The sequence below is a fragment of the Typopeltis vanoorti genome, chromosome 7 (genome assembly GCF_054136105.1).
Source record: "Typopeltis vanoorti isolate ZY-2024b chromosome 7, IOZ_Tvanoo_1.0, whole genome shotgun sequence".
Classification (NCBI taxonomy): Eukaryota; Metazoa; Arthropoda; class Arachnida; order Uropygi; family Thelyphonidae; genus Typopeltis; species Typopeltis vanoorti.
This window is the reverse complement of record NC_143555.1, coordinates 46,437,915-46,450,324: the sequence shown is the minus strand read 5'-3', so window position 1 is coordinate 46,450,324 and position 12,410 is coordinate 46,437,915. Positions and strand designations below refer to the sequence as shown.

Below are 12,410 nucleotides of genomic sequence, written 5' to 3'. Positions count from 1 at the left end.
GAAAACATAGAAACCTTATTCTATCAGGGAAAATTTACTACTTCCAGCTACAAAAGATGTGGTAAAGCTATGTTTGGCAAAACAAGTTACTAAAAGATGTTGATTTGATTCCAGTTTCAAATGACACTGTCGATCGCAGAATTAATGATATGACAGGTTAAGGAGAATCTGAGTTGATCGAAAGAGTTAAGAAGAGCCTTTATTATGCATTACAAATAGACGAAACTACTGATGTTACAAATGATGCACCGTTAATATGCTACATAGGATATGTGCATGATAACAACATTCATGACGATATTCTGTTTTGTAGAATTTTGCCATTCTGACCAATTGGAGAAGAAATATTTCACACTCTCAATAATTACATAATACACAAAGGGATCCAGTGGGAAAAATGTAAAGGCTTCTGTTCGGATGGAGCTGGCACCCTTACAGGCAGGCAGGCATAGTGGGGACGTTTCTATGGTCAAGAAAGTAGCCCCAGATATGAATTGGATACATTGTTTTATACATAGGGAAATGTTAGCCTCTAAAGGAATGCAACCAGAATTTAAAACTGTGCTATACAACGCTGTAAAGCTAGTTAATTTTATTAAAGCTCGACCATTAAATAACAGGTTATTTTCAGTACTCAGTGATGAAATGGACAGAGAGAGTATATACAACTTTTGCTTCATTCTGAAATTCGCTGGCTTTCCAGGGGCAAAGTAGTAACAAGGTTATTTCAATTAAGGCACAAAGTTTTACTGTTTGTAAATGAACGTAATTCTGATTTTGCATCACTCCTTGTTGACAAAGCATAGTTATTAACACTATCCTATCTTTCAGACATTTTTTTCGAAATTAAATGAACTAAATCTCCCCCTTTAGGGAAATTCTTTACTGTTCTTCATGCCTATGTGACAAAATAAAGACATTTGAGAAAAAAAAACTGGTGCTATGAATTAGATATCTAAAAGAGAGACAATTTGTACTTTTTCCACCATTGGAATCATTTTTAGTGGAAAATGATATTTTTGTTGATTTTAAGTTTCTGGAAAGGTTTTGTGACTACCTCAAAACTCTGAAACAGAATTTGGAAACTATTTTCCGAATAACTTTTATAAGAAATTTCTGTGGGTTCGCGATCCATTTCAGGCTTACAGTTACAAGAACGACCTTTCGTTATCGAAAAAAGAACAGTTAATTGAGCTTTCAAGTGAAAGTGGACTTGAAATACAATTCCGTGATCTTGGTTTGGCTCAATTCTGGATCTCGTCTTCAGTGAGAAGTGAATTTCCCGAATTATCTGAAGAAGCATTGAAAATCGTCATGCAGTTTTCTACAAGCTATCTTTGTGAGATAGGATTTTCATCGCTCCTTCAAATAAAAACAAAATACAGAAATCACCTTAGTGTGTGTGCCAATCTTCGACTGAAGTGGACCAATACTGAGCCAGATATCCAGCACCTCAGCAAAGGCCGAGAAGCTCAACCATCTCATTAAAAGTAAGTAGTACCATAATTATATCAAATTATTTGTTTAATAAAAATTAAAACTTTGTTGAATGATAATACACTTTTAATTGTTTACTTCCAGTTAAATTAATTAGGTTTCCACATGTATTCAAAACATGCTTTTATAGTTATGTTATAAATGGCACTGTTTTTCCCAAATGTTGGTAATCCCCACATAAGTTTTTTAAAAAATTAAGTAACTTAGTGGTCCTTAGAATTGTTTTAGGCATTTTACTGGTCTTTGGGCTTAGAAAGGTTGAGAAATGCTGACCTAGAGTGTTGTCCCAAGATGATGTTAATGCATAAAAATGATAGAAAAAATGCTGCAAAAGACATTGTTGAGGTATTCATTGCATACTTTTGTGAGGAAAGGATACACGAGGTTGGTCTGAAAAGTTCTTGACCTCGACCATAAATGGCAACCCTATTGGCAAGATTATTTTTCTAAGTTGGTACATCTGTCGTAAGCATCCATGTGAAATTACAAGTCATTCTATCAAGTGGTCTGTTTTATACAGCTGTCTGAAGCAAAAGTGTGGTCTGTATCCCTTGAAATGGATAAAATTGAGTATCATGCGGTTATAAAATTCTTTTTAAAAGAAGATTTAATGCCAAAAGAAATTCATTCCAAGTTCATGGGCACTTTTCTCCTTCGTTTTCGACAATTAAGGAATGGGCTGCCGAGTTTCAACATGGCTCTACCAGCCTTGAACATGATCCACGTGAAGGACGTCCAAAAAAGTGTAACAACACCAGAAATCATTGATGAAGTGCACGATATGGTATTGGATGACTGGAGAGTCCAAGTGTGTGCGAAACTGCTGAGACTATAGGCATTTCAAAAATAATGTGCAGGATATATTTTGCATGAAGAATTGCATATGAAAAAGCTTTGCACAAGATGGGTGCTGTGCTTGCTCACAGCAGATCAAAAATGCACTTGCATGAAAATCTCTGAACAGTGCTTTGAGTGTTTTAACAAGAATAAAACTAATTTTGTGTCGATTTATTACTGAAGCTGGTTGTTCAGCACCAAAGAAGATAAAGTCGGTTCCATCGGCAGGAAAGGTGATGGCATCGGTGCTTTGGGATTCTAAAGGCATTTTGTTTATTAATTATCTTGAAAAGGGTAAAACAATAACTGGGGAATATGATTCCAATTTTAACCAGACTAGACGAAAAAATTCATGAGAAAAGACCCGGTTTGAGGAAGAAAAAATCATCTTTCATCAGGATAATGCACCTGCCCACAAAGGTGTTTTGGCAATGGGAAAATTAAGGGATCTGCACTATAAATTGTTGGAACATCTACCCTATTCCCCAGATTTGGCTTCCTCTGACTTCTATCTCTTCCCAAAACTAAAACTCTTCATTGCTGGTCAGCGTTTTTCTTCGAATCAAGAGGTGATTGCAGTTGTTGAGGGGTATTTTGCAGATCTTACTGAGAACCACTACAGGGATGGAATAATGGTACTGGAGCATTGCTGGAATAAATGTTGAAAAATAAAAATAATTTTGAAATTATAAATTGATTTCAGACCACCTTCATACAATGAAAAGCCATAATTGGCTTTTTATTGTATAGCCACAGTCTGCATCGACTACAGCCACATAAAAAGTACAATGCTGGTGATTACAACAAGCTTAGGAGACAGTTTGGAGCTATAGCATGGAATGAGGAGTTGAGCAGCAAGGAAATAAATGCTGCTTGGAAACTGACAAATAAATACATAACAGCATCAATGTGTGAAAGTACTCCAAAGGTCAAAAGGCTGAATAAGGTAGGTGTAAAACAGATGAATGGGGGGGGGGGGTTAAGCATGAAATGTAAAAGAAGAAGAAGGCACTTTGAAGGCAGTACAAGATGAATAATGGTAATAATCAGTTATATAAGGAGTATAAAGAACCAGTCAGGAGAGTGACTCAGTAAGGACAACAAAATGCAGTATGAGCAGAAATCAGCAAATCAGGCAAAGAAAACTCTAGAGAGCTTTTTAGATATGTGACAAGTAGAAGGAAGAAGTTTGGATTTCAGCAAGATGATGTTCATCATCATCAAATTCCTGCCATGTACCCTCAAGGGGTGTACAGGATATGATAGTACTACATGAAAAATTTACATCATTACTAACTTCCTATCTACAATTTTCCTCCAAATCAGTCTGTTACTTGTCAAGATGATGTTAATGAATGAAAATAGAATGGTAACTGCTGCAGAAGATATTGTCGAGGTATTCAGTGATCAATTTATAAGGATGTTTCATCCTCATCAGGGTGAAATCATGAGAAACTCTTGTCTAGAGGACATAGGAGAGGACTTAATTATAACTAGGCAGGAAATATATGAGGAAATAAATAAACTTGATGTCAATAAGGCGATAGGATTTGATGACATATCACCATGCATCCTAAAGGAATATCCAAAGAATTGGTAGTAGCAATGGCATGAAAGTTTAGTAAGTCATACAAAGGCACAGGTTCCAAAGGAATTGAAAGAAAGCAAAATTGTTCCACTCTATAAAGGTAGTGATAAGGCTGTGGCTACAAATTATAAGCTAATCTGTATATCTGGAGTTGTGGTGAAGGTATTAGAAAGATTGGTAAGAAGTAGGATACAGAAATGGGTTGATAACAGGAGTATTCTCTGTGGTTATCAGCATGGGTTTGTTAAAGGGAGTTCATGTTTTATTAATTTACTTATGTACTATAACAAGTTGCCAAATATCTTGGACAAAGAAGATGCATATAGAGTGGTATACTTAGATTTTGCAAAAGCTTTTGATAGACTTCCACACGACAAGCTGTGAAATAAAGTGAAATGGATGGGATTGGATAAAAGATTTCTGAGCTGGATCGGTGAATGGCTGCCAGATAGGTATCAGAAAGTTGTATATGGAGGTGTGGTATTATGAAAGAGGAAGGTCACTGCAAGAGTCAATTTTGGGACCAGTGTGGTTTCAATTTGTATATTAATGATATTCAGGTGGGTTTAACTAGTGATATGCAGCTGTGCAGATGATGCAAAATTGGAGAGATGCAAAGTGAATTGCAAATGCAATGCAAAGTCAAGCAGATGTTATGGCCTTACAGGAGAACTTGAATAGATTGGATGAATGCACAGGTAAGTGGAACTATGAATTCAATGTTGTAAAATGTAAGGTTTTGAAATCTGGTGAGCAATGATGGGATGCAGAGTATAAACTTGGTGAGGAAACTTTAAAGGAGGTAGAGGAGATGAGAGATCTGGGAGTGGTTGTGGACAAGTACCTGAAATTTGGGGACCACATTGCACACGTTGTGAAGATGTCATATCAGATAATGGCAATGATGTGGAGGACCCTGATATGCAGAGGTTACCAGGCTTTCCTATTGATACGGATATGTTAGAAAGGGTCCAGAGAAGATTCACAATGGTGGTCAGTTGTCTTTGGAATGTGGAGTACATTGACAGACTGAAAAAAAAAAAATGTAAATTGCAAAGCCTCGTGAATAGGAGGAGGAGGAAGCGGATTCAAACATATATACAAGTCAGGGGGTTGTTAATGGGTTGACATGGGAGAGACAGGGAAAGCACAAGAAGCCATTCTCTTATGTGAATGAAGGTGTGAGCAGAGGAGTGAGAAGAAGGTTCTTTATGCAGAGAGTGGTTGGTGAATAGAATGCATTGCCTGAGTGTATTGTTAATGTAGACACATTGAATCAGTTTAAGGCATGGCTGGATGAGCTTTATGTGTGATATGTGCACCTCCCACGATGAGTCTCCGACTCCATGGATGTCAGATGTTAATAATAATTATATCTTGCTGAATTTCAAATCAGCATCTTCAGAGTACAAAGTAGCATTTTATCGTTTATAAATGACAAGAGTAAGTGAAACAATTCAAATTGTAATGGACAAAAGATCTATTAGATCTTTTGTACATTATTATAAAAATTATTATAAAAAGCAAACTATTCCACAGCCTCACTGCACTGCGAGAGAAAAATCTACCTTTTATTCCCTTCTTAATGGTGACCAAACTTAATTTCCATGTTCTCTCCCCACCTTCCATATAACAAAAAATTTCATCAGACAACAATGCCGTTACCTCAAGGGTTCACTTTAGTGAGTACGGGCATGGCAAACCGGAGGTACGTGATGATGGACCATGCCTTACTTCATGTAATATACATCTGTTATATTATCTGTAGACTGGTCCCTCCCCTTTTTTCCCCCCTCTCCTTCCTTCCTTTCTTCTTGCTCCTTCCCCACAATGCTATTCGACGGCTAGAGGCGAATCTTTCCTATTTTGCTATTTCATCTCTTCTTATGTGGAAAGGGCCTCTGCAACCCTACTACTTTCTTCTTGCAGTGACTTCACTCTAAATTTCTAATATGGTTGTGCCTTATAATGCATCTCATGCTGCATTGGTTGTCCCACAGAATAATCAGAGCCACATTCAGGGCTTAGGCAGAGGGTCCTGTTCGAGAAGTATATTACAGTCTCCATCAAAAGTCAGTGATATTGTGAATGAGCAACACAGAAGGTATAAGATTAAGCTTAGAAGGGAATTTTACATTGGCACATGGAATGTTCAGGGTCTATAGATGGGTACTCTTGAGATTGTCTGTAAAGAGATGGATAGGTATGAAATTGACATCCTGGGAATTACAGAGACCAGATGGAATGGAGAAGGTCACTTCAAAAGACAGGATGGTAAGCTAGTTATTTACTCAAGTGGTGACTTAAAACATCATGGGGTAGCTGTGATGCTGAAGACATCTCAGGCAAGAAGCCTTCTTGGTTATAACCCCATTAATGATAGGATACTTTCTATTAGACTTATATCTCGGCCTACCAATGTATCAATCGTAGTAGTTTACGCACCCAACACGGACAGGCCTGAAGAAGAGGTGAGGAATTCTATGAAAACTTACAAACTGTTTTCGACTGCCTACAAGAAGAGACATACTTTACATCTTAGGGAACTTAAATAAAGTGGGAAAGAATATGAGAATTAGGCTGGAGTATGGCATGTTTGGTCTAGGTGAACGCAACACCCGTGGTGAAAGACTGTTGGAATTTGACCATGCTAACAGATTAGTTATTATCAATATACATGAAAGCTTGCAAGAACTATAGAACTATTAGTTTAATATCTCCAGAAACACCCACGACAGATCTATACTTGGATATCTAACACTGATGGGTCAAGGCACCAATTTGATTACATCCTGGCTCTCCAGCGGTGGAAGACAAGCATCTCTGATGTGCACACTTGTCCTGGACAGATTGTGGTACAGACAATCAGCTAGTAAGAGCCAAAGTAAGACTAAGACTCCAAAAACTTCCGAGTCATGCACATTCCACTAGATTGGATGTTAGAGTAATTCCTAGTGGATTCACAAAAGAAACATCAACTCGGTTGGATGATTTTCTGGAGACCAATGAGGACCTCACCAGAAATGCTTTAGGAAGCAGTCAAGGTGATAATACAGGATACAGCCAAGAAGTATCTCGGCCCAATAAGAACACCAAGAGACCCGTGGATATCATTCAACATGGGAACTAATCAAAAGAGGGTGGTTGGAAAAACAAAGACACACAGATACTGAAGAATATAAGAGATTACATAGAGAAGTCAGAAGAGCCATCAAGCAGGACACAGAAAAGTTCTATACTAATAAATGTGAAGAGATAGAGTTCCAGATGAGGAGGCTCAATTATAAAAGGTTGTTTTATTTAGTTTGTAACTTAAAGCACAAGTTTAAGCCCAAATTGAATGTCATCAAAGACAGGAATGGAGCATTACTAACAGAAGAACTGGAAATCAAAAACAGACAGAAAGAATACTATGAGGACAAAAGAGGAGAGTCACTATGGGTGTGATACAGAAATCAATTTTAGAGTCATTGTTATTTAAATTTTATATTTAATGATATTTGGATGAGTTTAAACCAGAGATAACTTTGCAAATGATGCAACACTGGGGAGAATGATGAGGGGAATCAAGCAGATGTGTGGCTAAAACAGATTGTATGAGTGTGCAAGTGAGTGTAAGTGTCAGTTCAATGTTGCAGAGTGTAACATTCTGAGATTTTATAGGCAACAATGGGATTTAAAATATATGCTTGGTGGGGAAATTTGGAAGGAAGTTGAGGAGACGAGAGACCTAGAAGTGGTGATGAGCAAGGATCCAAGGTTCAGGGGTCAAAATGCAGAAGTTGCAAAGACATCACATGAGATTATGGCAATGATGCAGAGAACCTTGAAGTGCAGAAATAAAGATTATTGTTATGGTTTCATTGTATAAGGCTTTGTTCTGGCCTCATGGATTATTGTACACAGATTGTCCCCTGATTTTCATGGTGATGAGGATATATTAAAAAGGGTCAAGAAAAGATGGCAATAATCTGTCTTGTCTTAGGCTTTTTCACAAACCATTGAGGTTCTTTAGCTGTGGACTTTGCAACCACGACCATCTTGAGGATAAGGTGGTTGGTCCTATGCCTCCCAGTGTGTTCTATGTCTGTAGATGCATGTGTTCACAGAACTGGTTAGCCTGTTCTGGGGGACGAAAACCCCAAGTTTCTAGGTGGAACCCCCCCCTCCATTTGAAACCAGCTAACGCACATTTGATTGAAAGAGACAAGACGGGAATCAAACCCAGGTCTTTCCGACCAAAGGGTTTCGTCTATACCGAATGAGCTACGGAAGCTCAAGGCAATAACTAGTCTTTAGAATATGTGATATGAACACAGATTGGGAGAATGCAATTTACAAAGCTTCATGAATAGGAGTAGGAGAGGGGAACATGGATGAGACATTTAAGTTGGTAAGAGGTTGTCACTGGGTTAATGTGGAAGAAATTTTTCATAGAATGGGGGAGGGGGTAGAACAAGTGGTCATCCCTGGTAACTGTATAAAAAGGAAGTGAGCAAGGATGCAATGAGCAGGTCTTTGCATGGAGAGTGGTTAGTGAGTGGAATGCATTGTCTCACAGTGTGGTAAATGCAGACACACCAAATGAGTTTAAAGCAGTTTTCATAAGCTTTGTGTGTGTGTGTGTACTTAGTGCATTAAGTCTTCTGACCCTATGGAAGTCTATGGAGGAACATGTAAACAAATATTTAAGCATATTTGTCTACACGTTCTCAATATCTGGTTATTTGAGAATAGCAACTCAGAGGCAGCTTGTGCTGTATTGTTAGATGCCCAGTGCATAGTGTCACTCAATGTTTTTGAATTTACAGCTATGTGATTTATAAATGTAATTTATTTTTATTTGAACTGTTTGTAAATATTATATTTTTAATTTTTTTGGCACTATAAAACTAGTTGCAGGTCACATCAACTGGCCTGGAGGGCTGCACACATGGGACTGCAAATTACCTTTGACACACACATATATACGAATTTTAATATCAAATATATAATAAAGTATGCATATTTCATTTTTGTGCTATTGCATAGCTTTTATAATGTGCACTCACCAAAAAAAATTTTTTTTTTTTAAATTTGCCTAAAAATAATTTTTAAAATTCTGCTCAGTGGATGAGAAGAATCATCTACCCTTCTTTCAAATGAATCTGAGAGAAAGATAGAATTTTGATTCTTCAGGAAAAAAAAAACTGAATATTTTCCCTTGTGATACTCTCAAAAGTAACCATTATTATAAGTATTATGAATTATTTTTATATTCTTAACAATAATATTCGCATTAATTACTATGAATTATTAAGTTTTTATACTTCTCTTAATGGCTAGTGCTATTTTATAGTAGTTTCATATTAATAAGCTTACCTCCAGTTCCTAAAACTTTCAGAAGCTCAAAATTGGACATGTCTATTCTTCCACACCCACTCAGATTAACTGAAATAAATAATAAAAAAAAAATATAACAAATAGCTTACTATTATTAAAACCTAATAATTTTCATTCAAAATCTATCTCATCCATTTTTATGGAAATCTTTAAAGTGAGACAAAGACAGGATAGATTCGTAAAGAACTGGTTCTTTTCAAAACCTTCCATTACCTTTAAGAGGACTGAAAACCATCCCAGAACTTGATAAGTGCAAGACAGCTGGCATGAAATTATGCATAACTTAGATGTTCTAAAATTTTCTCAGTTCAGAGTGCCCTAGATGTCTCCATAATTTTTTCATGGTGCCCCAGGCCAAATAATACCTAATAGATCGATTTATTTATCCATTAGAAGAATAGTTAAAATATTTTGGACACATAGAAAGGATGGAAGGAGGACTTCTCAGAACAGTAATAGAAGGTAAAGTTCCTGGAAAAAGAGGCAGGGGTAGACCATCAATGAGATGGATGGATGGATGGCGTGTGTGGAGTGACTGATCTTCAGAGAGTTGAGGCTGCCAGAATAGCAAACAACAGGACTACATGGCGAGGCCTGGTGTGGAACATCATCGAGCATCGGAGTGACCATATGGCATCTGTAGATGCCCAGTGAACATAGAGAGAGATCCATTTATTAAGTAGTTAGGTCCAAACCATTTGCTTAAAATTTAAGCAACTAAAATCAAACAAGCTAAAATTTTTAATATCTCACAGCGTGCCAGTGATTTTGTTGCAGTGCCCTGGGGATGCCACAACACAGTGTTTGGGGACCACTGCATTAACCTAATTTCAAACTGCACCACCAAAACAACCATATTCAAAATTCTAACAGAGACTAAATTACACTTGCAAAGAAATTTCATTCTTGTTTAATCCTTTATTCAAGTGTAAGCAAACAGAGATTTTATGTTAAGTATTTTCATGATTAGGTTTTACTTGCATATAGAGGCTGATAACTTCTCATCAATTATTCATATTTACGAATTTAGGGACACAAACACACGTGTTGAAATGATTATTTTACTTATTATTAATAAAATAACACTTGACGTTTCGACTCCTGTATTGAGGTCATTATCAGAAAACTACATGTGTATGTGAAGACAAGCTACATGCTCTTGCACTCTACAAAGGTAAATTGAATATATGCTGTTAATTGATCTTTTACTTAGCCTGACCTCTAGTGGTAAAAGAAAAAGAAAGTTCTCATCGGTTACCTTAGTATACCATAATGCAAAACATACTTTCTTTCAGATGTTTATATTTCTGTGCATTACAGGAAGGATCACTACCCAAACCAGTTTCAACCTTTGAAGTCTTAATAGTGAAGCCAGACGAAGAAGAATTATACTATGAATGAATTAATGCAGAGGTCATATATTTCCCATATAAAAAAAAGTAAACAGGTGTATCACCTTTTACAACTGGAATAATTTCCAAGTATTATTATTAATTTTTTTTTTCATTTAAATGTAAATCCTATTTATTGATTATAAATATGCAGTTTTACATAGTTACGTAGAACGAAATGTAATTAAATACTCCAAACCATTCTTTGTTACACAATTCAAATTTAAATTTCATTGATTAACAGTTTAACAGTTTTTATTATTCACATCACGTATACAAATTATACTATTCAACTTGTATAATTATGACAATATTTCATAATACAATGTTACAAAATAAAATTCAAATATTACTATCATATTCTGTTGGTACTAACACTTATTTTTGCTATTATTTTATTATGGTTAATAAAAAGTTTTCTCATATATGCAAGTAGAATATAATATATTTCAAATGGTTTCATAGTTATGATAAGTAACTGGTTTAGAGTAATGTAAGTTAGTTAATGCAAATATGTGTAACCAAGGGCTGTAGCCATACTGGTTACTAGAAAAGTAATTTGCTCAAAACAGACACTGAGAGTACAGGGACTGCATCTAAGAGGGCTCCCTTACCAGTTATAATAATGTACATGTTGATATTTTAATATCTAATTGAATGAACCAATTTTAAATCAATACCTTAATTGGTTATGATATATGAGTTATAATGATTTATTATACTATACGTTTAACATAATTGTCAACATTCTTTAATCCCATAAGGTAGTTTCTCAATCTTTTTCTGAATACATATTCTGAGGTTATAGATTTAATTTCATTCAGAAGTTTATTATAACTTTCGTCGGAATGTACTCTAAAGATTTATGAAAAATTTCTTTGTTAGCCTTAGGTACTTTCAGCGTGTTTCGACTGCAGCGCAATCTATAGTCTACATTATACACCAAGAAACTTTCAGTGTTTCTTTTTACATATAACAAACAGCCATAGAGATATAGTTTCTGAAATGGTAGAATATTATGAACGACATACAGATCATTGGTTGAATGTGCGAAGTCAGTAGTAGTTATGGCTCTAATTATTCTGTTTTGTATTCTTATTAATGGAAGCAGATTGTTATAACAGTCTCCGCCCCAACAGGTAATGCCATATTGCAGTGAAGAATTTACCCAGGAATAGTATAAACATCTTAAGAATGCTGCATTTACAAATTTTTTAACATAATATATTCTGTTAATTATGAACGTAAACTTATTTGTTAAGAAAGTGGTGTGGGAGTTCCCCTTCAAATTGCTATCGATATGGAGACCCAAATACCTGACGGTTTTTGTTTTTTTGATTAAACTACATTTACAATTTAGAGTATCACTACATTTCCTTTCATGTCATTTTATAGTTATGCTGTGATCTAATTTATCTGTTAATGTAAAGTACATATATCTTTTGTCAGTAGTAATGTTAAATCCATTGTTGCTAAACCATATACTTAGTTTCAACAAATCGCTATTAATTCGATGTTTTAGATCTTCAAGGGTTGTTTCAGTGTATACTAAAGCTGTATCATCAGCAAAGGATATCATTTTGCCAAAAAGTTTGTATTTACATAGATCATTAACATATATTATAAATAGGATGGGTCCTAGTACCGACCCTTGTGGGACTCCGTATTTTATTATGTTTGTTGTGCTTTTGAAAATATCATAGCTGGTATGTTGT

At 35.7% G+C, this 12,410-nt stretch overlaps 1 protein-coding gene across 3 annotated transcripts in view; it reads right to left on the bottom strand.

Moving 5' to 3' along the window:
• Positions 1 to 12,410, bottom strand: part of LOC150104645 (ribosomal protein S6 kinase alpha-5-like) — a 547,165-nt gene that overhangs the window by 183,354 nt on the left and 351,401 nt on the right. For all 3 annotated transcript variants that reach the window (XM_090395839.1, XM_090395841.1, XM_090395840.1), the window contains one exon: positions 9,284 to 9,352. In XM_090395839.1, the coding sequence (XP_090251965.1) occupies positions 9,284 to 9,352 (69 nt within the window). The remainder of the gene's footprint in view (positions 1 to 9,283; positions 9,353 to 12,410) is intronic.